Raw genomic sequence first — 27,072 nt, forward strand, 5'->3', positions numbered from 1 at the left:
CCACTGCTGACACGCTCTATTTTTAAGCCTGTGCGCCTATACTGCAACTAATTGGCGCCAAGTTAGATTCAAACCTATGCTGTTAATGGGAAAAAATGTGTGATATGTTTTGGCCCTTGTCCCCTTTCTATATTTGTCCCAGTGTCCTCTATGCAGCTGCTCCTCCAGATCTGTCTGCCTGTGTTCCCATCAAACACCTCTCTTCAGTCTGCATATATTACCTCTTTTTGAGAGGCAAAGACACTCCGCAACAGTCGTCAGCTCCTGCTCTTAAAGGGCAGAGATGACAATAAAAAAATAGGAAGAAAAAAGCCTTTAAAGATTAAAAAAAAAAAAGAAACCCGGCTCCTTTTGTGCACCTCGTAAAAACTGGTTAAAATTCCAAGCGTTGCAGCTGCCGGGAATTCAATTATAAGTGATACAGCTGCTGTGTCCACTAGCAGTTTTAAACATTCACTTCAATTAAACAGTAGGCAGGTGATTTTTGCAAATGTAATCCCTTTAAACATCATCCAAACCCTTAAATCACTCAATTCTTATAAGCCATTTTGATAAATTCCCTTTTTCCTTTGGGAGTGACTAAAAAAAAAAAAGTAGCCTAGCTAAAATTGCACCAAAAATATGCTTACAATTCAAAATTCCTGTCTTTTTTCCCCCCTTCCTCCACCTCATAACTTACAGTGGAATTCCCAGGTTTTGAATGAATCCCTGCCAAACAGGACTCATAAGGTCACGCCACCGCCTGTCCGCCTCCTCCCCTCCAAAACCCCTCGCACAGCAGCCAGAGCCAGAGCTCCCCACCCCATCCATTTTGAGAGTCGTGTATCAGCTGTGCCAAGCTTTTAATCTGCCTGGTGACATCCCAGTGTTTCCTGCATGGGACAGAGAGAAAGAGATAAGCACACTCCTCGTGTGTTAAATCGCTCTAGACTCCCTCGTTCACTGATACCGCCATTATTCAATTACATCGCATTCAAACTAAACACCATTCATTTTATTCAAAGGTTTTGGGGGGGGGGGGCTGTTCTGTATATTTTTCTTTGTCAGTTTCTTATTGAATTAGTCAGTGAAACATTTGCATGTTTATTATTGCAAGAGTTGAACAGTAACTCAGTAACTGTAAGGTGCCTCGTACTTTTACAAAAAAAAGTTCAATTTCTCTAACAAGAAAACAAAGGATGTTAGAATTAAAGCCTTATTCTGTATGTTACATACATAAAATGATGTTTTTTTATGTGATTCTTCAACCAAAAAAAATCCATATAGCACAGTGACTGAGTCTTTAACACATGGAGATTTTTTTTTTTTTTTTTTTAGCTAAAAAGAAATAAGAATTAGTATCCGTTTACAACCGTGACCAACTCCCCCATTACCTCAGCTCATTCACTGTTTCACCCAACGGGGAGGTTTCTTGTTTGTTTATAGCTGAAATCAAAAATGTTTGTGGATAACTTCGCATTAAGTTGGATGAAGAAGAAGTGGATACTCTTCAGTTCCTGTAAGAGTTTATAAAGATATGTTTTGAACAGTTTTGCTATTGTTAGTAGTCAGTCTCCGTTAGCTTCAAGCTAAAGATATGATACTAGCCAAGACAGCTAACGGTGAGTCACTGAAAGGCAAATTACTCTTTTTGGGTGGAGTATCACTTGAACTGACAGGTCAATTTATGATTATATGTCTATGTTTTTGTTTATACAACATTAGGAGGCTATCATATCAGCTTTTATAGCTTTATATTTTCAACATTATTAGCCAAGTACAGCTCAGTTTTAAACTAACATAAATTATCAGTCTTCACTGGCTGCTGTTAAGTGACATAAGCATTAGCCACCCACCTAATCCCTTAAATTGATTGAATAATATTATAATACCCCTGTACATTATGCCACTTCCCCCAACATATGCTGCTCAATGACCCAGAAGCACTTAGCATTTTGTGCTGACCGCTAGCATTAGCCTTAGTTTGAGGGTGAACTATTGAGCTAGCTTTGTTAGCCTGTACATAACAGGCATATAAAGCATAATCTGAGTCATATGATGTTGAGTTACAGGATAATTAAAAATCTCATGACCAAAAAAGAATAACTAGAACTATCTATGAAATAACTATAAATAAAAAGCTGCTTATGTGTTCATGTATCAGTTCTTTAGGTGTTAAGTTTAAGAGACGCTTAACCAGTGTGATGCTTGCTAGAAAATTTGCAAATAAATGCTAAATTTAAGTTGGTATCATTTGTGGTGTTGTAAGTAATATCACAATTCATTTTGAATTCTTTTGAATACTTCCAGTTTTTTAGAACGCCTTTTCCTCAATGACCAACAAACTCTACACAATTCAGCCTTGATTTTTGTGTCACATGTAGCCAAAAGAAGTGCAGTCAACACAGTCCTGAAATGTTGCGTTCTTATGGATTCGATCGCCATGAGGTAACGACCTTCGACCACCTTAATCAAATCCATTCACACTTGAGTCCCAGTAGGGCAAATTTGAAGAAATTCCTGAGATATTGGATTCATGAGAGGGGGATGCATTGATCAACTACCCGAAACGAATAAATAAATGAATAAAAACGGCGCCTCTGGCTAACAGTTGGCTCAGAAGCATAAAAATCCCACACAATATAAAGTACTGCACTCACTGCACAAACACATCACCAGACCGACATGAACAAAGTACAATAGCACGTTTTTAAAAAAAGAAAAAAATGTGGCTGCAAGCAAGCGTTTGAATGCATCATCAAAGAGGCCACTCAACAGTAATAAAAATACAGATATGCACAGAATGCGGACTATTATTCTCCAGAGGGCAGCGGCAGGCAGGGTCCTCCTCACACCACATGGCTGTTAGCTTTGGAGGGCCTGGGCAGAGGGCCAGTCTGCTGAACGGGACAACCTGGCTACGAGAGACCCAGATAGCAGCGCGGGGTGAGGAGTGATTTATCCGTCTGTGCTCGCATCAGACAACCTTCCTCTGATTAAGGGTCAGTGACTGAGAGACAGGGCTGAATGGAGGGGAGAGGGCGAGACAGGCGGCCTCCGAGTGAGACACTGGCATCCTGATCGCCACGCAAATGGACTTTCCAGACGGTCTAGCAGCACATGTACAGTACCGTGTGCCTAGAATGAAACACAAAGACACAAGTGGGCATATACACAGGAATCTGCACGTAGTCACTAATTCTCTTTCATACACACACACACACACACACACACACACACACACAAGATAAAGACTTATTGAGTTGGCCTTGACATTCTCTCAACCCGACAACAAAAGGATGTGGTGAATCTGAGTTGCCCACTGTTTGACTTGTCTCTGCGGGCTGTTAAAGATCAGTGTTCCTGATGTTCAGGGTTCACAAACAGGTTACTTCCCTCATCAACTTCTCTGGAGATGACACTTAGTGTGTGCATATAATGCAAAGGAATTCTGCACTTGTTTTTATGTACTTTTTGAGTGAGATCCGCTATTGAATCTTCCTTTGAACAATAAGAATGTAGAACAGAAGATCGAAGGGATTTTTAAATCTCTAAATTCCTTTTATATTTCAAGTAATTGCTCTGGGTTAAACTAATATTTTAGTCGCTCATTCTGGTGGTCTTTTCCATCCAACCAGAGGATGCGATGTTCTTTTCGACTCTGACCTCAGAACTGATGAAATATGATTTAGTTTTCATCCTGCAAATGCAGAGTGACAATAATGTGAGATCATAAGGGCGAAACACAGCTGCTTTAATGAAACAACACGTCTTTTCACGTATCTGAGGTTGTTCAAGATACGTGAATATCTGAGCTAATTTCCAATCAGCTGCACGTCGGTTTAAGCCGCGCCGCTAAATAGAGAGCGACGTCATCATCGTAGCAAGAGACATCAATCAAATCTGACTTTTAGCTGCGCAGAGCATTGTTACACAGTATGTCATCCGATAAGTAGCCGGAGAATGTCCACACACACACACACACACACACACACACACACTCACACTCTCATTGGCTGCTGCTTATTTCTGAGGATCCATTAATGGAAGTGGTTACGCTGCAGAAAAGAAACACTTCGTGATCCGTCATGGTAGAACAATGAGTCATTTGTGAAGAATTTAAATTCAAATAATTATAGGATTTATATCACGTCTTATAAATGGTAGCAGGCAATAAGTAGGTACGGGAATATGCCAGTTGTTTTTTTTTTTAATTTACAGTCGTAAGTCCTTTAAACGAATGATCTCAATTTTTCGTATTTTTTAAAAAATGTTTTAACGCAAAATACAAGAGCCGGTATTTAGCAGTGACAGTGAAGCAACAGTAGGTCTGGATATAGAGCTTAAATACTTTTAATGGCCTTGACTTTTAAACTTTTAAAAGATGCTGTGCCATTCAGTAACAAATTCCAGATCTCTTCAGTTGCAGTTTATTTTTTTTAAGGTTATAAAACTGCTTGAAACAAAATAAAGAGTTGAAACAGAAAAATGAAATTAAACCGAATTTCGGAAAACTTGGTTTGTATTTTTTCCTTACGAAATTTTGAGTATGTGAAAACGCCAATGAGCTGAAAGTTAAAACCAAATGTGTGATATCATTTGTATTTATTTAATTTTTTTTTTTTTTTTATTATAGGAACCGTGTCGAAGACCAGGTGTCCGGAAAGGTGCAGGTATGAAACGTATTTCAGCCACACCCAGTCCTGTGTAATAGAAAATAAAATACTAAATAACAGAATAATTTTTTGTTCACAAATGCAGGTAATGGCAATGATTAGACATCGTGAAATTAAAACTGCTACCATTTTCTGCCTTGTCTGGTTGTGTCCATCTCACATATTTGACATGAGAAAGTTTTTACATTTTCTACAAGTTCTGTCACATGATTTTTTGAAGCATCTGTTATTTAATTTTTTTCCCTCTCAGTTTTACAGGCCACAGCAAAGCAGAGACGACAGTTCGAGCGGTAATTGTTATGTCGTGTGTTTGACGATGTTTGCCACGGTAAATGACAGTGAGGAGGATCACGATGACATCAGGGCGGCAGCTTAAAACACCAGAGTGTGCGTGACCACAGCAGGACCTCTCTCTGGGATTACTGGGCCACGTCAACTCACCTGGATCCATCTGGGGCTCACAGCAGGATCACGCGTCCTCGCCTTCCCTCACGCTCACGCATTTACTCCGTCCACTCTAGCGTGATGTCATCCTGCAGAGCCCATAAATGTCAGTGGGGACCTTTACACTTCTATGTCTGTACTAATGAGGGTTTTTAGGTAATGCAATAAGTCTGGTAATTGAAATGAAACTATAAATTAACTAAAAACCCTTGTTACTACATGTAACTTGAGGGGTATAGCATCTACAAATATATGTGTATTTTTATATATGTGAGTTTTATTCGTAAGAATAAGATTGAATGGCACGAAGGACAACATTCTGTATACTAGCAGTAAAACTCAGGCAGGAGGAGAGGAAAACAAGCAACACACAAAAAAGTGACAATACAGAAAGCCAAAAATACATAAATTAGTTCAATAAAGGGGAATAATTTTTAATTAATTAGTCACTGATTATATATTATCTGCTCAAAATATAGTGTATATAATGTGAGATTTTCCTTTGAAGGGCCTATAAATGAATGATTTTGATGATAAATTAGTTTTTTATTTATGTGGAATTCGTACAACAAAAAAGTTTATTCTTCAATGTTTTTTTCTTGAAGGGAACGATTGACTTTGTATCTGTTACAGATTGATTACGTTTCAGCAGAGACAGTGTTTCAAATGTTGCTAGAGGGGATCTCGCCTGATTAATTTGTCAGTGAGCCTCATGTAGTCCTGTGCACAGCTGACCCCTAGTGGCGACAAGTGGCAGTACAACAGATTTTTCTGATTTCGAGAAGCAGCAGCAACTTTTAAGATGAAGAACCAACATCAGTTTTAGGCTTTGACGATTTTGAAGGAGACAATTTTTCCCTGAGAGTATAACTGATTGTTATCTGTCACTGACAGGACAGCCCAGTCCCGCCGAGAGGAGACAGGACCTGTGGAGGCAGGAACAAACGGTCAGCTTTTGGGGAACTGGAAGTGGTGTGTTTGCTGTTTCAGTGGAAATGTGTTTGATATTTGTTTTAAGTTCATAATCCAATAACAGGAGCACAAATACTCTTCCTGTGTGAGAGAGAGCCTCAGACTGTTTGTGTTATTGACAAAGGAAGATCTTGTCTAGACATTGTTTTGTTGTTGTTTCACTCAATTTATTGTTATATTTAAAAGTGCTACATGGAGGGGAAAAAAAATCACTTTCCCAGCTCTAGCTTTGAGTCTCAAAATTCACATAGTATGTAATTTTATTTAAATTCATTTTTAAAAAAGTCCTCCACCTCTTATCTAACAACACAAGGTCCTGAGCCGCATGTGGCAGGACTGCTTTGGTTTGAATTTTGTACAAATTTGGCAGATAACAATTGACCTATTTGTGTGATTAAATTTTAAAAAATGAAAAGGAAAAAAACTGATTGTCTCAAGCAGAAATGAGAAGTAACAAGTAAACTGCATTCATATGGAAGAAACAGACTAACCATAACAATGAGGCAACAAAGGCAGTTGACCCAGGTCTTGACACTCTGCCCTCTCCCCCTTTATTTAGACCACTTTTTTATGCTTTTTTTTTTTTTTCATTATTTTTATTTTTTTAGGAAGTCCTACCGGCGATCCAAAAATGGTGCAAGTGGTGTGAATTTCACAGAGCGTGGTTTCCTCTCAGATAGAGGATGTTCCCAGCCAATCTTTCATGGATGGACCAAACAGGAGTCATCGGAACAAGGAAATGGAGACAGGTGCTCTGACAGATCCACATGAAAAAAAAAAAAAAAAAAAACAGAGACAATGGTCTACATTTATCTTATGAGCAGTCCTTAACTGTTATCAGCTTCATTCACCTTCTTTTTAAACAGACATCATGAAACCACCAGGCATTACCGCGTCAGGCCATTTCAAACATTTCTCATTAACTTTGGTCCATATATTCCAAGTAGCTATGTGTTCATTTCAGCTCTAGCAAACTTATCCATAAGTTAAAGCAGTTTTATTTCAAACCTTTTCTCCAGCGGTCAGCAGTTTTAGGGGTTTTCTTTTCTGTTATATTTAGAATTTAAATTTCCATATACTTTTCTATTTCCTAATTTCACCCACACATCCATTACATTTTTTTTACATTTGCTCATTTATCTCATCAACCATTGTAACAGACTGTAGTGACATCCAGTACTTTACCATTCAGTTTTCTATCCATCTAAACTCTACTCATTTAGTTTGACTATTTCACCATTTTCATTTAAAGTCTAAATATATTTAGCCTATGTATTTATTTATTAAGTTATGTTCTTCCAAGCAAACTATATTTTTGTTTGTATAGTACAGTTGATCAATTACTTTTATGCTAACTAGCACTGTTTATCATTACCTTAGCTCACATGAGCCAATTCAGCCGTTAAAATAAGCCTTTATTCTTTACTTTTAGCTCGATAAAATCATCTTTATTTCTATTTATCCTTTCAGTTTGGCTATCTCAGTGTTTATTGGTTACAGCAAGTTAAACTAGTGTCTGATTTTAAGTTTAGCCAATGCTTTTAAGCTAGCTACACTGTTAGCTGTGTTTTTAAAACATCCCATTCACTTTTAAGCTAGCTATTTATGTATGACTGCTTGCTGTGTTTTTAAACCGTTTCAGCTTTAATAGAAGAGACTGCAAATTAATTTTAAGCTAGCAAACTATATTGCTGTTTATCATCATGTTACCTTACCTGTTTATATCTTACTTAGTGTTATTTAACCCTTTGTTTGTAATCTTTTGCTAACTACCCTGGTTGTGTGCTAACTTTTCACCTAACTATTTAACGTAGAATCAGGTTTTGCAGCTAGATGTGGCGTATTATCGTTTTTATTTATAAAGTTTTATTTTCTATTTTTATTTTCATTTTATTTGTTTGAAATACTACCCTCAAGAGACCACTTAAAGACCCTCCTGTTTATCTATTTGTAAAATAATAGTAGGATGTAGACCTCAGTATCTGTCCTTGACTTTTGAATCACATCTGACAGAATACGATTACTTTCATTTTCCCTAGAGTAATCTCGCAAACTTCAGTTACTCATTAGTGACGTCTGTTTAGTCACAGTGTTTTTAACTATTAAATTGGATTGCTCATTTTCCTCACATGCTTCCTAAAAAAGGAGTTGCAGAGGGTCCACACCGACTGGGGATCCTGCACTGACAGAACACAAGTCTTAAAGTATGGCTGTACTCCGCCAACACCTTTAAGCCTTCCAAAGAAAAACACAGCAGAAAGGAAACTGACTGCTGAGCTAGTCATCTTATACTCACTACCGCCTGGACACGAGCTAAAAATTGTCCTGAATGCCACAAGGGGATTCAAACAAAAGAATGGAGGGAGAGAGATGAGTTGATCAGGAGGGGGACTGGAGTTGATTCAGCTCCCTGAGTCAATTCCTGACTCGAGAACAAATGTGTCAGCCAAGGTTCTGTAGCACAGACCACCATTTTAACATCAGTCCTAGTTCCGTGTTGCAAATATTCAACATGTCCTCGTATTTTTCATGCAATACAAAAAGCATTTAAGTCACGTTAGTATGGCTTTTTATGTTTCCTCTTAAGAATCACAGTTATAACAACCTTTATTTACACATATAAGTGGTTTATATATTTATATGTATGTATGTATGTATATATATATATATATATATATATATGTATAATTGTTATATATTATATAAAATAATTTTTGTCTCAGCACTTTTTTGAAGCATTATCACACATCATTTAGAGATATACCTCCACAGTTACATCAAACAGTAGAGCTTTAACACTTGGATTTCAACTGACATATTTACTACATGGATGTTTTGTACTCCACAAAACAAAATTCATGAAGGCAGCGTCCTATAGAAAACACCCATCCATCCCTTTTCTACACCGTTTCTCCACTGAGGCTGGAGCCTATCCCAGCTGACATTGGGTGAGAGGCGGGTTCACCATGGACGGGTCGCCAGTCCGTCGTAGGGCCATCTGAAGCAATCAGGGGTTCAGTGTCTTGCTCAAGGATACTTCGACATGGTCACCGGGGGAAGTGGGGATCAAACCAGCGACACCTCGGTTGCTGGATGGCCGCCTTACCTCTGAGCCACGCTGCCCCCCTCCTTATGGAAAACAACCGAGTGTAAATCCTCATATATGTTCAGTTGCTGCACATCAGAAGCAGCTTTAGAGAAGAGAACAAGGCTTATTCAGATGAGATAAAAGACTACCAAGATTAGATAAAGTGTTATGATTTATTACCATTTCTGTGAGGATTAAAAGGCTACATTTCTAATAAATCCTAGTAAAATGAATATGCTTTTAAAAACTGAGTCATGTTTTTAGAAAGGGAACCATTTTTATAGCACTTAAGAGTAGATAACGTTGGCAGTATGTTATACTCTCTTTTGATGTAGCTTTCTGTAGAACATGCAGGCACAAAAGCCTTGCAAATGTAACATTTCTCATCAGAAATACACAGAAAGGCAGTAGTGTGATATGTATCTGATTCTGTAATATTCCAGCTGTGCAACGAAACTACTGTAAAAAACCCAATTTGTGAATAAACCCTGGGAATTCTGACACAGTAGCTAACACCCTGGCACAAATTGAAGAATACCTGTTTTGTTTATCAGCTCCAAAAGCAATTATTCACAACTGCATGTGACAAACGCAGAGCTGGAATCAGAAGAAAAATAAACTATTGAGTCACAGTGGAGATTGACTGGATCTGTGAAACTATATATAGTGGGAGCACAACTGGACGGTGGTGTGACAGGCAGAGACCATAAAAGCGATCAGGCCAGAGAGGGACAGCATATGCCTGGGATTATGAGCAACCAGCCCTGCTTTAGACGAGGGACACACCCTCTCCCGCAGCTGTCCCACATGCTGTATTTGCAATCTACTATCAATGACTTTAATCAGTTTGGGCCCTCGTAGACGCTCCGTCTCTGGTAGGGAACAAGGGAATCCTCGTGCTTGCGGCGAGCGTATTTAAAGAAACACAAATTCAGATTTTAGGGGTTAATTTATGTGTGTTTTGTTGTTAACAGTAACACGAGACCTGCATTGTTGGTGACTAGTCTTTCATGACAACACAAAGAATACATGAGCTGCGTTTTTGCTGAGAGCTTCTGTTTGTTTGAGACGATACGACAGCGAGCAGCCATTATTATTTTTTGATTGATTCACCTCTTTTGTGGTTATGTTGCAGCAGCATTTGTTCCCAGCACCAATCGAGACATATTTAAATTGCATACTATGTCCCACCAACAATCCAAAGACAAAAGATAGTAAATTTACAACTAGACAGCACTCAGAGAGCACATACCCCCACCGAGGTGAAACCTCCGGCCCCTGGCACCTAGATGTATGGGCGCTAATTAAAGCCGTAAGCAGCGATACACCCCTGCTCGCCAGCATTAAGAGCAGACTCGTGCTGCACTGTGCTGCAAATATCACTTCCTGTCTCCACTAGGTGGCTCGAGAGCACACACACACACACACACACACACACACTTACTATATATTATGTACGTCTCCTAAGTTTGGCTGTAAATCGAACAGTTTATTACTTCAAGCTCACATCCTGTAACCACTTGTTGGCGCTATGACTTGCATTCGTCTTGCAAATCTCTTCGGGCTGGGTCTCTCCTGTGAGGTTTTGAAAAGCTCTGAGTAGGTGGAGTCCAGTTACAAGCGTCTGGTCGACTCATTTGGAGGAGTACATCATAGCGAGGGGAAAAAAGCATGTCATTTCCTGTTGCCACCAGATGGCGCTATGAGTAATCTGTCCCGTATGCCATAGTTTGCCCCCTCAGCTAAATTGAGTGAAAACTGGCCTCATAGTTTTTGTGTGATCCCGCTGACAAACAGAGCAAAAGCGCCGAAAACGCGCATCAGAGAAGAGCAGCAAATCCTGGATGGATTCAGGATTCGTGATTATGATGAATCATTAGGCTCTGACTGAGCTGCGCTGAGTTGAGGCGGCTCTCTCTGGTTTGTTGGCGGTTAAATGAACTCAGTGCGTAAATGAAGCTGCTGTGTTTGTGAAAGGCAGCTACCTGAGATGAGATTAGGGCAGTGCCATGATTAAGTGCTTCTGTGTTAATGTAGCTGTAATCTCAGAGTGGCTCTCTCTGACACACACACACACACACACACACACACACACACACACACGACTGTGGTGGCAGCATCGGTGGGAACAGTATGAAAGCCTGATTTCCTGGGCTTTGAATTTCTTTCTGTCACCTACAAACATTTTAGTGCTGCTGCTTTCAAAAGACTTTTGTAAAAGCGCAAACAGTTAAAGAACTCATACATTAGTTCATCCGTCTGAAAAAAGAAAATTATATTACAGGAAATGTGTATTGTATATTTCGTATGTAAAGTTTGTTTTAGCCTGGGGTTTAATAACATGTCTCAACAAAAGGTCGCCTACACTGAGTAAAGACCCGGATTAATGAGATTAACATATGCATAACATTTCTTTTTTGCCTTCTGCATTCTACTGAAAGTTTTGTTTTAGCATGTAACAAAATATTCAACTCCTCGATTCTAGTTTGACAGATTTTAATTCCTTCGCATACTTAAATGAGTAAATTGATTTGACATAACAAAAGCCCTCATCATTTCACTCAAATTCATTTAGTTGTAAAGGCCTTAATCACAACGTCCTCTAAACCTCGCGACACTTTTCAAATCCAGCAATTTCAGAACTCTCGAAAATAATTTGGTTTAGGAAGAGCCAACAACTTCCCACAATAAAACCTGACGGCAGAAGTATTTTAAAACAAACACCTTCCTGTGTTCATGAGCACTTTCCTCGACAATTAGCTCAGATCAATTAGCGAGGAGATAATATCACAGCTAACATGGGGGGTCTGCCTCTCTTAAGTCTGGGCAGGTGACCCCCCACCCACTCTGCTTTTGCCTCGGGGATCATGGCCTGAGCCTGTTGTTATGCACCCATTAGCCGTAACAACAGGGAGGATAAACCTGCCGCTCAGCTGCGCTCGGAATTAAAACACATTCACACCAATTACTCTGGATTCTCCTGCTCTGGCCCGAGGAAAATCAGTCTGTCAGGGCGGAGCGACGTCTCTGAAACATTCTCTTAAGTGACACAAGGACTGAGCGGATCCACCGTGGGAAGCCATATTTACCTTGAGCTCCAGCCTCTTCATATGAGGATATTTCAAAACATTCAACGTGAACAAAGCGCATGAATATACACCTCTGGAACATGTTTCCTCTGAAGAGCTAAAAACAGATCGAGAGGTCAGGGTGATTGACCCCTCTGAGAAGGCCCTCTTCCTTTTAAAATAGGAGAAATACCTATTTATAAGGCGGGAGTCTTTCTCTGCTATAAATACTTCGAAATATCCTCTTCTGTGTTACCTCGTAAAGAGTTTTACTCGATAAATCTGATATAGGATGAAACAACAGGCCGGCTTTAGTGGATATGTACCCACCTGGAGTCGTTTAATAAAGCCGAGGTAAAACCTGTCACGTTGTTAGCTGGACGATGGATATTAAAATATGTTCAGCTGTGAAATACACAAAATAAAGTGTCACCATTGTTTAATAGGAACCACTAATGGCCTGTACCATTAATCAGAAGAGACTAAATCATTTACAGGCAGGATGTCCGGAGCATAAACTGTGTGCTCATGCTGCGAAAACAAGGCGCCATGTGTAACTCCCGACACTGAGATTACCTCCACGCGGGCTGAGCCAGGAAGCCGGGTCACAGCCCTCCACTGGGGAGAGACCCGGCCCGGCTTCCAGGTGAGCACGCAGCGCTGCTGTGGGCCCATTCAGCTCCATGTAGAGGAGCAAAGCGACTGGATGAATGGCAATGTTGCGGGGGCAAAAAAAAAAGTCAACATTTTTTAATCACAGTTTGTTTGACTTAGAAACAAAAAAAAAAAAGCAAAATGTAGTAACAATAATTTAATTGCAGTGCGAAATGATTAATACAAGAGAGGATGAGTTGTTGGCAAAAAATTTATTTGACAAAAGTGCAAAAGTATAAAAAAAACACATCAGTATATACATACAATTTAAAATAGTGACAGCACAATATTTATTATCACAAAATGAATCCCTGCAAGAAAATATCAGTGTTCTTATGAAAATATTTTATTTTATTTCTTTTTTTTTAAGCTGATACAGTACAAAAGTCTACTCCGGAGCCACCTGTTTCAGTGAAAACTACATATTGTTCAGATTTGGCTGAGGTGGGATCACGTGTCCTTGCAGCAGGAGGTTAGGAGTTGTTGTAGCTACAGTAATACACAGCTGTGCTGGCGTCCGACAACACCGAAGATATGAGGCTTTCAGGTCCTTGCATGCCAGCCTCGTGCTGCGCGTACGGCAAACCTGTCATGTCTGCACGTGCCGAAGAGGAACTTAAATATTGCTCAAACTCAATGCGATCCACCTCAGCCAGCAGGTCCGAGGGGTGCATGGGTTCCACGCCGTCTGTGGAGTGAGGGTGAGAGTCAGGTGGGGGGGAGAGCTGTCCTGCCCCACCAGGATGTCTTTTAGGCTGACTGGTGCTGCAGTGTTGTGTGTAATACATCGCTAGAGGGTTGGAGCATCCCATGTAGGCAGGGGGAAGGCTGGCTGGTTGAGGGGGCTGCTCTGGAGCTGAGGCAGGGTGTCGGTGCAGAGCGGGGTTGCTGTGGTGGTTGGTGAGGGGGTCCTGGTGTGAGTACTCAGCAGCCTGGGAGTGGTACGCATAAGCAGGCATCATGTGGCAGTCTTCTTGTGAGTGTGGAGGAAAGAACATGGAGTCGGACTCTACAGCATCCAGTGGAGAGGTGTCAGGCGTAGGGAGGCTGTAGCTTTCATAAGAGGGGCCCCCAAGAGCCTGAGCATCGCGGTAGTGGCTGAGAGGTTGTGGGGGAAGCTGGAAGCCGTGGTCGTGGTAGCCCAGGCCCAGACTCTCCACACACACTCTGCCGTCCCCGGGCATGGACGTGGCCTGGTGATCAGAGGCGCCGTGGACCAGGAAGCCAGAGTCCAACCTCTTAATCCTCTTCACCTGCTTCCGTCGCCGGGGCCGGTACTTGTAGTTAGGGTGATCCTGCATGTGCTGAACCCGCAGCCGCTCTGCCTCCTCCACAAAGGGCTGCTTCTCTGTTACAGGAAGGGCTTTCCACGATTTCCCTGCAGGTTAAAGGAGAGTGCACATCAGTGATATGTCAGCAGATACTGTACGCAGCCGGGCGATGCGCATAAAAATAGCTTGTTGCCATTTTAGGGGCAACAAGGACAGGTTTTTGAGGTTACTAAACTCAGACGCAGTCATTTCTGGTGACATAACATCACTTGCTGCTAGAGAAGAACAGTCACTGCCGGCTGATTCAAGGATAAATCAAATAAAATACAGAGTTACAAAAATAAAAATAGGATCACGGTTATGTTGCAATCACTCTGACTGACTTTAAAAACTGAAAGTACATACCCAGCATTTTGCTCAGCTCTGCGTTATGCAGATCCGGGTTTTGCTGCGCCAGTCTTTTGCGCTCATCCTTCGCCCACACCATAAACGCGTTCATGGGCCGTCGGATCCGCGGTTCGCTCTTCCCTCGATTCTGGCTGTTGGAGCTGGAAGAGGCGCACGGCTCGCTTTTTACTTTAGTGTCCCCAAGAGGGCTGAGAGGGTCGGCCCACTGGCAGTGTCCCATTCCAGGCATCATGACTGACATCGTACACCTTGCCTGGGTCTGATCGTCGCTGGCGTAACCCGCATCGGGACTACTCATCTCTGTCCAGCTGGGAGGTTTTGAAGAGCCAACGGAGCAGCGCGCACAGATGAACACTTCTTATCTACCGAGAGATGAAAGAAGTTATCAAGGCCACTTCGAATGTTTTCTGGCTCTCAGCCTCAGATTGGAAATAATTAATCACATCCATTCGCTACTTCTGGGAGCCGCAGTGCCTGGAAGATGCCGAGTACTCGGTGCTGAATGTGAACGCTGGTGCTCTATAAACGCACAGCCAGCCAATCACCATGTGGTGGGAGTGCCCGTGACTACAAAGGTGTAAAAAAGTTCAGAGTACCCCGCCTTCGACCCTTGTTTGGAGCGAGACGACCCTCAGAGGGCACCTCGGATGGTGAACAGAATGTGCGCACAAACCCGTTAGCGCAAACAAACAAACAAAAACAAACATTAAATATAAATATGAGACATGTAAATCCATAAAGATTTTTAATGTTACTGCAAAGTTTCGAAGGAGGTGAAACTTCAATAATCTTTATCTTTCAGTGTTGACTCTCACCCCTGGATTAGACAGCCGGGGATGCTCAGACATCAATACACTCCATCACCTGTGTGTGTGTGTGTGTGTGTGTGTGTGTGTGTGTGTGTGTGTGTGTGTGTATTGGGCGTTAGAAGTGTGATCAAATCTCGAATATCAGGTTTACGCGTGGTGGCTCCGTCGTTTACGCGCGGGGTTGTCTGGATGGAGACTTTTTCAAATTTAAAATCAACAAGACTGTAAAAAGCTGAAATAAACACACACACACGCACACACACACACACACACACACACACTAAAGAATTTTCACAGACGAAGAAACTCCTGATGGTGTATAACTGCGCGCTCTTGTCGCCTACAGGTTGTTTAAACGTCATCCAAAGGTGGAGATACCCGGTAGATCTCGGTCTGGGATGTTAATCAATCAAATAAGCAGCTGACAATTTATTTTTTTCAAGAATGAACTAAAAAAAAAAAAAAACTAGATCACGTCATTTTACAAATGCGACATAATTGTTGGAATAATTTCAAACAGGCAACACGTGGTAACTTTAAAAGGGAAATTTAACCAAGAAATACAAAAATAATGGTGAGCTATTATAGGAAACTTCTTTCAACCACCTTCTCAATGTTTTTTTTTTTAGGAGTTTTACCTCAAATATCTGAACGGGCAGCTCCTTATTTTTACCTCATTAGATGCTCATTCACTTCATCAGTTTCCTTATGATGTCCTTTGTTCATGTTTAATAGGTTTAAAATAAGATCCATTTATTGTTATTTTTTTACCTCATCAATTTGGGAGTTGATAGTTTGATACAGAGTCCTGGGGTGGCCATAGAGTTTATTCTATTTTGTTGTTGGTATAGAAGGAAAAATAGATATTTTTAGGTCATAAGATGTAATTTGTTCCCTCATTTTAGTTATTTTGGGGCCCCAAAATATAACTTGTTCTTACAATTCAGTTCTTTTGAGGTCACAATTGTCCTCAGTTCAATGAATTTATAGCTACAGCCTATAGAACTTTTTCAAAAACGGGAAAGAACTGCATTGAGGGAACATGTTTTAACTCAAAATAACTACAGTGAGGGAAGAAATTGTTTTTTTTGTCTCTGTATCGCCACTCCAGGGCTCTGTAATTTCACATTTAGCTTGACATGAGTCTTTTGGACTCTTTGACGGAGCAGAACTCTTTCTTAGCTCCTGTAAAGAGATGTGAGGTCCCATATTTCTCTCAGCTCTCTACATCCAGCATTCACTCAACGGGTGAAAGGTTAAAGCAACCTGTTGCACCTTTCTATTCTCAAAACTCCAGACATATTTATGAAGCAGAGAATGAAGCGCCTGTGTGTGATCAGAAACCCAAACATCACCCTCAGACTGCGGGGGTTCTTATCAGAGCCAGCAGACCTAAACCTCTCAGCTCCGTCCTCTCTGGGACAATTCCCATCTCGTTGTGGCGTGTGGTCCGATACGGCGTGTCAGACCTTTTCCTCTGACACGTCAAAAGGGGCTGACAGAAATATGAGAGATGCTTATGCAACCTTTTGGTGCCCTGTACGGACACCGGCAGAGACTCCAGAGCACGCTGGGTGACCCTCTTGGGGTTGGAGGTCCTGCATGGGACAGGATCTGGACTATAATACTGTCATCGTCTATTTTACAACTGATGACCTGATAGGGTTTTCCCCCTGCGATCCTAAGAGAGTGGAGAGAAAGAGAGTGCATGTGTGTGTCTGTGAATGCATGTGCTGACAAGGGCGTGGGGATGAGTGTGCCCTGGCCGCCTTTCTCCTGCTCTCACTCTGTGGGAGTGAAAATCCTGGCTTTTGATGGGAGAAGTCATAAAGTCTGGAGTTGTAGCCACATTTCCTCTACAAGGTGAGGCTCAGAGTCAGCCCAGAGGAGGGGAGGTGGAGGCTGGAGAGGGGACGCGACACGCCTCACATACCCCCCCCCCTCCCCCTCCATTCCTCCCCCTGTCCCTCCACCAAGTCCCCCACCCCGTGCCTAGGGAGTCTGGAGCTGGGTGGGGGCCAGGGCTCTCGACGCCAGCCGCTGGACTCAGCGCTCAGGGAGAGGTCACTTGGCTTGCTTACACAATGGCATTATCTCAGTTCCAGCTTCGGCTACTGCAGCGGTGAGCACTTCCTGTCCCTCTGCAAGCACTTCCTGTCCTTGGCGCAGCAGCACAAACTGTCCGCCTTCCAAGTGAGGTCTGAAACGCAGTTGAGCTCCTGGTCGCCAGTCTTACTGTATAAATGTCTGTGGGTGGCTTTCTTGGGAATTGCACAATGTGTTTGCTGGCTCCTTTGTGCTGAGCTACAAGGCGCTGGTGTTAGTTTAAATCACAGCCGCGGAAGGTATATATATGTTAGCACTCTCAGCTGATCCCCTGAGTCCCTTCAGCCACGAACGCCTGTGCTGGACAAAGGCACAGACGGGCAAAGCCCTCAAACAATGCTGCTAATTAGCAGTAAATTTTCCAGATATTGTACTTCTTCCTTTAAGACCTTCACCTCAAACATCAATCACTGCACTGGTAATATTTGATATTTTTCTCAAATCATGATTGCTTTTCTTTTTTTGCTCTTCTTTTTTTGTAAGGAGTGATTAGTTGTTGTTCGGACAAACAAGTAACACTGAGACGTCACCTTGGGTTCTTGGAAAATCTCATCGTCTTCTTGTACTATGAATATGTATATGAACATTAAACAGAGTAGACTAGTGTCTTTCTTAGTTGTGATCAATGAAACTGTAACCCGGGACCTTACGGATTCATTTTGCGTCAGTTTGTGGGATGTACAGGCTGTAAAAAAAAAAAAAAAAAACCTAAAAAAGGAGACCGCGCAGGCTAAAATTACCATCAGCTTCATCCTTCACAAGCATTCAACACGTCACGTTTCTCACCGCCTGGTAGGTCAACACTGAGAGAAATATCGGATTCCAGACTTGTTGCTAACTTCGTCTGCTAAAATATGGGCTGGCAGAAGTCGGTAGGTTTATCTAAGCTAACAGGAGCTAAACGATGAGGTTTCAACATTATTGAGCAAAAAAAAAAAAAAAAAAATCCCTTAATCTAATGATTGGTTTGCCCAGACTTAAATTCCCCTTCTTTTACACACTCAAGGCACTTGTAGGAAGACATTGCAACTGGAATTGCTTTTGAAATGTTGTGTTGTCAACAGGATTTGGGCAAGACTCAAACTTTTATCTCCCACGGCACGGTCTGGTGTTTGTCGGACTCAACCGCCTTCCTACCCCAGCCATGGTGTGGACAATCACCACCAGTCATCACGTGTTGTAAGGTATGTGGTACAGACATGAAATAAGCTTCCAATTCAGTTTTACTTGGGAATTCATGCTGAGCATCTCAAAAAAAGGCTGATTCCTGTCCATGCAGAAGAAATACATTTGTTTTTGTGTGGTGCGAATGGGCGGTACTCGTTGTGTCATATCTAAATTCATCAGTTTATTTCAATCAAAACATAACCGACTCTGGACTGACTGATAATTTATCATTATTAGTGCTGTAGTCCTGTATATTGTAGCGCAGCATTGTCAGACAAACCCATCCATTCATCCATTTTCTATACCGCTTACCCTTTAAGCCGTTCACCCTGGACGGGTCGCCAGTCTGTCGCGGGGCCATCAGGAGCAATTCGGGTTTCAGTACCTTGCTGGTCACCGAGGCTCAAACCAGCAAGCCCTTCAGTTGCTAGACAACCACTCTACCTCTGAGCCATGCCGCCCTGCCCAGACAGACCTTGAAAATAAATTGTACTCCATACGGTCTTCAGCTTAACTGGAAGTGTATCTACATCTGTCATTATCGGCTCGGCGATAGTGAATGTTTAGATTGCCTGATTAGACAATGTCTTCCTCCAACACCTGCTCCAGGGAGCGTGAGGTGTTTCAGGATGGGGGAGGGGCTCATCGGGAGGAGAGAATGAGGAGGTTAAGGAGGGGAGCGTATAACAGGTGTGTAGGAGAGAAAAGAGGAGGGAAACATCTTGTCTGAGAAGGATTCCGTGAATAGAATTCACACCTTTTCCCTACGCAGGAACATTTCAAGTTTCAACACTAATAATGTCACTCAGGAATTTAAAATGAGATTCTATTTTGCCATCAGCTGTCAATCAAACTCTTAAAGGAACATGAAGCCTATTTGGTAAATAAGCTTCTATTGTCCATTTTCCTCAGAGCCAGACAAGAAGATAGCTACCCTTCTCTCCTCTGTGTGTGCATTGGAGGCCACAAAGACTGGCTGACAGTTAGTTAGCTTAGCACAATGAATGGTAGTGGATGGACAAGTTAGCATACTTTAGTATTTCCCGCTCAGGTTCAAAAACCTGTATATTCTGGTTCAATAAGACCTCCTCATCCTCTCTCATGAAGTCAGCCATCTAAAATTTCAATCTTTGACTGTTGTGGAGAAATCTGAGTTTGATGACTTTTGACTGGCGTATGCTAACCTGCCCATCCGCCTCCTTTTATTGTGCTAAGCTAAGTGGCTGGTCTCTGTGGGTCTCGGCGTCTCTCCGAGGAGAGAGGGGTATCTATCTTCTTTTCTGGCTCTTTGAGGGACAAAAAAATAAGAGTTTCCCCCCCAAAAAACTGTTCCTGAAAGAAGAAAACTTAAATGTTTGGCTTATTTTTTTTCAATGGTCGATCTTCAGTAAACAGTATAGTAATCTTGCAGTGATGGAGATTGCAGATATGAGAGCTCATCCGCAGGTCAGGGTGGTTATGTTTTGATCAGTTATGGGATGTGAGAGTGTAAGTCAGGTCGTGTTATTTCCCTGGGTCACACGACTCCTGGGCCACAGAAATTGGGGACTTGAAATTTAGGCAAAAGACCAAACTAGAAAGTGATGGTGCCGTTGCCTCTCACTTACATGGACACATGTGTTTTATATGTTACTGGAGGTACAGTCTCCTGTCTTCCTCTGGGGATTGCTGGGAACTTTTTTTTCGCCTAAACACACACATACACACACCCCCAACATAAGGAGTTGCGCTTGGATGTTGTCTGCCTCAGACAAGCGGAGACACACTCTCTTCTCATTGTTCTGGAGGCGTTACTCTGTCAGGGAACTGCTAAGAATCAGGTGGGAATCTACTCGGCCCACATGTGTTTATTGGACGCTTCATTCCATGTGAAGCAAAGAGGACATGTTGACCCCACCCACCCCGTCTCATGGCCTGATGAAGATGCTCTCAAGATAAAAACATCTCTTGTTTGTCCCATCTCTAGATACAAGATGAGCACATCCGTATTCTCTCCTGGTCTCACACTACTTCTCTGTCTGTTTTACTTAACAGAAACTCCGCTCCAAAGCGAATCTTAAATATGACTTAACTTGAGGATGTTTGGAAACAATGTTTTTTGTTGGGTTTTTTTTTTGTATTTTTACCAGAATTGACCTCGAGGTTTTGCACGCTGCCAAGGGTCAGCCAACAATAAAACGGAAGCAACAAGTAAAATAATCAAAGTCTCTTTCCTGAGAACATCCATAGTTCTGTAGTTTCAGTCGGAGGACACTGCAAACCAAAATGATGATGTCACAGATTAGGCACTGAACATGGATGAGGCTTTTATCTATGTATCAGCCATGAAAATGCGTCTTTTTTTCTTTTGTTTGTTTTTTTTACAAAAATGTATGCACTGGAAGTGTATCTGTCTAACTTGTCTCATTAAACTTACCAGAGGTCTTGATTTGAGTCACATGACCTGGTCTCCAGCCCAAAGTCAACTTCAGACTCAACTTGACAAATTCCTAAAATACTTCACAACATGACTTTAACTTCAATATCAATGATTTGCCACATCACTTGGAAAAAGTTTTGTTTTGTTTTGTTTTTTTAATCTACGCCACACAAATTACTTATGGATCAAAAAAATTGTAAGATAAAAGATGTTTTAATGTGCTTATTCTGACTAAATGGTTGTAACAGTGAGTCTAGAATAGCTGTCAGTCTAAGACACAGGATTTCTCCGTTGGTTTTAAAACTTTTGAAAGGCATTGTGTTTGTTAATAGAACAGTACTTGAAACCAAGAGGCTTGTGAATTGCTTGTCTTGACTTGAGAAAAGCAGAGCAAAGACTTGAATTCGCAAAAAATGTGACCTGGTTTCACCTTCATAATGCAAAAAAATATGAATTAAATACCATAAAAAAACAACTTAGAAATAATCTATCCACGAAGCAAGATACATTCGATCAATAAGAATTATGTGTTTTTTCTTTTTATAAGTGAAAAATGCGAAGTGAAAATGGGCTTGATTCATTTCTTCACTAATTACAAGCCACAGCTCACTGAAGTGCAACTTGTGCTTCCTATTTGGAATCTACAACGGTGTACCTGGTGGATTTAGTTTTTTTTTTTTTAACGGTGTTAACAAAAGTGAAATAACTAAAAGCCCACAGTTCTTGTGAAATACATAGATAATCTACGCTAGAAAAACATCCTCTAATTTGTGTCGTAACGTATTGTAGAGTTATCTAGCAGATTTATTTTAAAAATAAGGCCCGCCATTTTTTTATGTTGCATATCTTTCTTCATCGTCATTATGAGGACTAAAAAAAACAATGAATTGATCCCCCAAGCAAGCCCCATCAGTGCAGCCAAAGCCTTTACGTCTCCTCCGTAGAGCTCCATTGTGTCCAAAAACTATTAAAAACACATCAGTGACGCACACAACTGCAGTGGGTGACATGTTCCTTCATTACCATGAACAGGGGGACTTGGAGCTTTTCAATCCATCGTCTTGCTGCTATAAATATAAGCAGATGGCTGAAAATAATTCACAATAAATCCTCCACTTGAATAATATTTGCTAAAAACTTCACTTCCCAGCTGTTTTAAGGTATTACTGAATGAACTAAGAAACCTGTTGTAAGACCAGACATCACACTTTCTCCTGCATTGGTCTGTTTTCAAGCTCGAGGCTAAAGCAAAGCTACGCTAGCAAGGTAGCTGTTAGCAATTACAGGCTGCAGGTTTATAGTTATTTGCTAATGTATAAAGCTCCCAGCACTTCAGGTCTGTGTTTGTACGCTGTGTTTTTTTAACCTGAGTAACACATCTTAATTTGGTGCACTAATGCGACGGTTCCACATAACTCTGTGTATTCCTGCGAGTCAACCAGAAGTTTATTCGTATCTTTGGTATCCTCTGTAACCCCTGGTGCGTCTGCCAAAGTCCTTCCGGTTTTTCTGGAATTAGTCTGGAATACCCGTCAGATACATTGACAACTTTCGTTGTCGAATTTGAATAAACACTGGAACATGTGCTAGCAAAAACAAGCTAACAGGCAACGGGGCTAAATAACAGCACTTTTGCTTTCTCTGCACCAGCTCTGACATTCCACGGGTCCTGCTTAAAAAATACCGAGGCGTCCTAAAACTCCTTTGTTTTGTTTTTTGCTGCAGAGTTTGGATAAACCGTGGAACCAGCGCTAGCTAAAACAAGCTAACAGGCTATGAATGAGCTGTTTGTGCAGCAAATCAGAGTAGCACGAGGATATGACATGTGTGAAAAAACAGACAAAAGGAACCTCTCAGCCCCGGGTGACATTTCCATCGTCTCCATCGCCCTCTTGGGTTGAACTCGTCATATAGGATTCTACATACGCCAGACTTCTGTGCATGTAAACGAGGTGTAATGTGGGCATTTATTGTGAAGTCTTGACTGTGACAAAAGGGACTCACCTGACATCTCAGACAGTCCCACTTCAATTGGAATATCATATTCATGATAATCCTTCAGTATTATTCAATGCGTTTTGCCACAGACTTTGAGCGCTATCCACGATAAATTTTACTGGATTATAATTCTTCCTTCATATATTAACTGGCTTGAAAATGTAGTATGTACTTCACCCATAAAAAGGTCACATTAACTAAGCAGTCATTTGAAACCAAACTGAATTCTTTTCACACAGTGACTATGATTTGATAAGAAGCATTATAAACTGTAAAGACTTTCAACTGGATGAATTCGGAGGACTTAGTTGACCTTGAATTGTAGTGGGTATACCAGAATACCTTTTGCTCTCAGGGTGAGTTTCCTTATCTGTTTCCCAAGTTTTTTTATCCAACCGACCAACCACAAGGAGAAAATATCTATTTATAGAATGTCTTGATTGACTGATGAACCGCCATTAATAAGTGGGGAAAGGGAAAACCCAGGTTTCCTCAGTGAGATGAACAGGGAGGTCAGCCACACTGGAGACCAGACTCTTTCATCTCTTCACTTTTACTGGCCCGACCCTAACCCTCCCCGCCAGCGACCAGCACATTGTCCTGACGGAGGCTAATTGAGACCCGTGTTTATCATTTTTATGACTTTATCCATGAAGACAGAGGTACCGTGGGCTTCCTGTTCTCCAGGTTCCTTGACAGACCAATCGCATTATTAGGGTCAAGCTCAACTCCCATCTTGCCATGGCATTGTTTTCACTAGTGCAATGACCATTCCCAAACTGATAAGACTTGTCTATTTTAGGTCTCCGTTTTTTTGAGGGATTTGTCCTTGACACATGACTTTGAGCCTGAAATAAGTTTTAGTTCTTATAAAAGAGAAGAAAACATGCGTATAAATACTTGAAAACATTATTTTAATGAAAATGAGCTTGAACGACATAACAAATCACCTTTTTCACCATCAAAGGGATGAAATTACACTGCGAGAGGCTCTAAAACAATAACAAGCCTGCTCCGGTGCCAGCAATACTCATGTCGGGCCAAACAGATAAACAGCTAAGTCATTTTTTAAATTTTCAGCGGTCGCACAATTCCTGTACTTTCCTTTGGTTTTGTATGACAAAGTAAGGAACTGCTTCATGAGTTTTTAGTGAGAAAACACATGAAAGATTACGTTCAAGCAGCATTATTGTTTTCCTGACAAGCACCAGTCAAATAAATCACATTCTTTACAACTTGACCTGCATTTAACCCCTCGGGTCAAAGAAGTCCCTCAGTGCATCAGTTTGTGGTTTGATGCCGGTTGTACTCTCACTTCCTGATACGCATTTAAAGAGAAATTCAAATCCACACTTTAAAATAAGTATTCGATGCATTAGCGATGAGTTAATTACTAATCAGACAGGTTTTTGGAAAGGAGGGGGGAGAGACAGTGAGGCCTTTGTATATGACAATCAGGGTGTGAATTGATTCCTTAGCCGCTCAAACACTCTGACTCCTTTCATGTGTGGCCTTTGCCTTTTTGAGGCGCTAAAGCGTCACCGAAGAATAAAAAAACGCAGATACCTCCCAATGGTGCTAACAGGACGGCATGTCGGCTCAGGGTGACCAATTCCGATCAATATGTGTGATCAGTGGCATCGCACCTAGCAAGAATCTGGATCAATAAAGGTAAGCATGGGAGTTGCAGAGACACATGATAAGAGGCTGCTGCGTCCAGATCAGAGACTTTGTCACTAGGGTGGGCCGGAACTAAAAGATAATGTTAAAATGCGAAATGATATCGATACTGTATTGTGTCTTTGATCAATAACTTCACACTTTATTTTTTAAAAGTGAAAATGCGTGTGTAAGTTGCATCCATCACAACTCTGGTGTGATTTTCAAGTGCAGGTAACTAAGGGCACCAATTTCACATAAGAAATTAGCCATGGAGAACGAACCACACTGCAGTATCAGACTGAATTTAATCTTTGATTTGACTGTAACTGATCCTTTTCCTGATCAAATAATGAAAACATAATTTACAAGTTGAGATCTTGCATATTTAAGAAGCTTTTAACTTCATGAAAAAAGACAACAGCAAAAAACCATGATGTACAGAATACTTGATTTTTATTATTTTACGTATTACATAAGATCTTGAGTCATCCTGAGCTGAGGTAGGAGTAAAACCACGTGATAAGGGACTTTCTGTTTAGGAAAATTTCCAGTCATTTTCTAGTGATTACAGAACAAATACTATAAAAGTAGGAACTTGTGCAGAGACGCATCAACTTCTCCTCGAGCAAAATATGTTCACGCATGGAACTCGACCTGATTTTTGTCTGTTTGCATCAGAGGCTAAAGGGCCCTGCTCACCCTGATGTCCTTTTTTTGTGTCACAGCACTAGAAATGGCCGTGAAATGCACCTTGTGTTGTTTTCACACAGCTGTGGTTTTATGGAGGAAATGCAGTGTGTGTGAATGCTTCCTCCTCGTTTTGTTCCCTTTACACTAACCCTGCATAGAATGGGAAGAAACGACGCATGGGTTAATGGATTCACACGTGTATTCTGTCAAATCTTGTCTTCAGAATGACACCCTCCCCCCTTCTCTTCCCTGAATTAATGTTCTTTCATAGTTGCGACGTTATGAAGCAGATGGACTGGTGTCAAGTTAGTAATGGTGTGGGGTTGAAAAAATACCCTCCATAGGTGTGAAGATTTAGCTTTCACCTCTCTTTTGTCTCTGTCCTCTCCGAGAGCACTGTAAGGGCCAATGTTGTTACAAAATACGTTATTAAGATGCCAACTTCTTGCTGTTTTGAACCTCAGTCCTATCACAGTGAAATGTACAAGGACGAGAATGTTTTATCATTACATTATCTCACATATCTGGCCTATCTTAAACTTCAAGGAGTTCCTGTGTTTGACTACACCTCACTGTCTGAGTTCACCTGATGGAGATTATCTCCTCGGTTCATTTACACACAATGGTGGAGATCCTCAATATCTACTTGCTGGCTACCTCTGTTTATAATGCACCGAGACCTGTAGCCTCAGTTTAAAGGACTACTTACTCAACTTGAGATATAAAGTTTGTTTTGTAACATTCTCGGGGTGGTAAATACGATGCTAGAAGTATAAAACAGAGATAATATAGTCTAATGTCTTCAGTTCTCCATTTACGGGCTTAATACAAAGTTAAACTAACTAGTTGCTGGCTCCTTGACCAGCCCTCAGTTAACAGTAATAAAACGTAATTCTCTGAATGTCAAAACAGTCCTTCAAATAAGCTATTGCTAGGTGCCATTAGCATACCTTAGCATTAGGACTGGAAACAGCCAGCCTGCTTCTATGTCCATAAACACAACCACCCACAATTTCCTTGTAATTAGCATGCTATTTCATGCTGTCACAAGTTACTTCTAGGATGTAAATAACCATGAAAACTAAAAACTTACGCTCTGTATGGTTTGTATGAAACATGAAAGACATACTGCATGTGTTTGGAGGGATTGACTTCAGTGTACATGCTAGCCTCGCTGTGGATGGATCTGATATGCAGCAGAGGTCATCATTATCCTAATTCCTTTACGTCCAGTGCTTTGGCAACTTGATTTACCATCAAGTTGCACTGCATGACTGGACATTTTAATGATAGGATGCGACAAGCTCCAATCTTTCGTCAGAATCGGGCTGCCTCCATCATTAGAGTAAAACAAATCAACAGGTCTCTCAAGTTAATGCAATAAAAACTGAACATTATGAAGGAGAATGAGGCCTGTCAGTGGTTTTGATTTTGTGGCTGATGTAAGATTACATCAAATATTTGGATTAAAGCCTCTTGATTGAGCATCCAATCACATTTCAGTGATCGATTGCAGCATCATTCTGTTTCTATTCCCATATGATAACATGGGAAAAGCTCCCATCAGGAAACGTGGGGAAAGTCCCCTCTGATATCATTACAACTGCAGCCGAACAAAAGCCCCCTACCTATGCTGACATGCTGCGATACTGGAAACAATG

At 41.3% G+C, this 27,072-nt stretch overlaps 2 protein-coding genes and 1 long non-coding RNA gene across 20 annotated transcripts in view; 1 reads left to right on the top strand and 2 right to left on the bottom strand.

Moving 5' to 3' along the window:
* LOC147241476 (uncharacterized) overlaps nt 1-27,072 on the top strand; it is a 58,010-nt gene that overhangs the window by 12,598 nt on the left and 18,340 nt on the right. For 11 of the 17 annotated variants that reach the window (XM_086191778.1, XM_086191781.1, XM_086191771.1 and 8 more), the window contains exons 2-6: nt 4,616-4,652; nt 4,906-4,945; nt 5,994-6,046; nt 6,680-6,820; nt 18,540-18,659. In XM_086191778.1, coding sequence (XP_086047904.1) covers nt 4,616-4,652; nt 4,906-4,945; nt 5,994-6,046; nt 6,680-6,820; nt 18,540-18,659 — 391 coding nt within the window. Of the gene's footprint in view, nt 1-1,303; nt 1,602-4,615; nt 4,653-4,905; nt 5,206-5,993; nt 6,047-6,679; nt 6,821-18,539; nt 18,660-27,072 lie in introns of those variants that run through there. The other 6 variants (XR_015110959.1, XR_015110960.1, XR_015110962.1 and 3 more) reach the window with 6 other exon arrangements.
* LOC147241478 (uncharacterized) lies at nt 2,931-8,457 on the bottom strand. Of its 2 annotated transcripts, XR_015110964.1 has the most exons (5): nt 8,368-8,457; nt 8,201-8,248; nt 6,690-6,825; nt 5,097-5,188; nt 2,931-3,117 (listed from the first exon to the last, which is right to left on the bottom strand). It is a non-coding gene; the product is annotated as an uncharacterized LOC147241478 (long non-coding RNA). The 2 variants fall into 2 exon arrangements; XR_015110965.1 differs by lacking the exons at nt 8,201-8,248; nt 8,368-8,457 and adding an exon at nt 7,787-7,855.
* Nucleotides 13,090-15,106, bottom strand: sox17 (SRY-box transcription factor 17). Its single transcript, XM_086191040.1, has 2 exons — nt 14,558-15,106; nt 13,090-14,259 (listed from the first exon to the last, which is right to left on the bottom strand). The coding sequence occupies exons 1-2, from the start codon at nt 14,856-14,858 to the stop codon at nt 13,355-13,357; spliced, it is 1,206 nt and encodes a 401-aa protein (XP_086047166.1). The 5' UTR covers nt 14,859-15,106; the 3' UTR covers nt 13,090-13,354.

The sequence above is a fragment of the Aulostomus chinensis genome, chromosome 21 (assembly GCF_037954235.1).
Source record: "Aulostomus chinensis isolate RoL2024-O1b breed Wild chromosome 21, RoL_Achi_v1.0, whole genome shotgun sequence".
Classification (NCBI taxonomy): domain Eukaryota; kingdom Metazoa; phylum Chordata; class Actinopteri; order Syngnathiformes; family Aulostomidae; genus Aulostomus; species Aulostomus chinensis.

Excerpts from the sequence above, each read along its gene's own strand:
- sox17 (XM_086191040.1), bottom strand. The coding sequence starts at position 14,858 with ATGAGTAGTCCCGATGCGGGTTACGCCAGCGACGATCAGACCCAGGCA. Across the intron at positions 14,260-14,557 it reads AGAGCTGAGCAAAATGCTGG|GGAAATCGTGGAAAGCCCTT; the intron begins GTATGTACTTTC and ends TTTAACCTGCAG.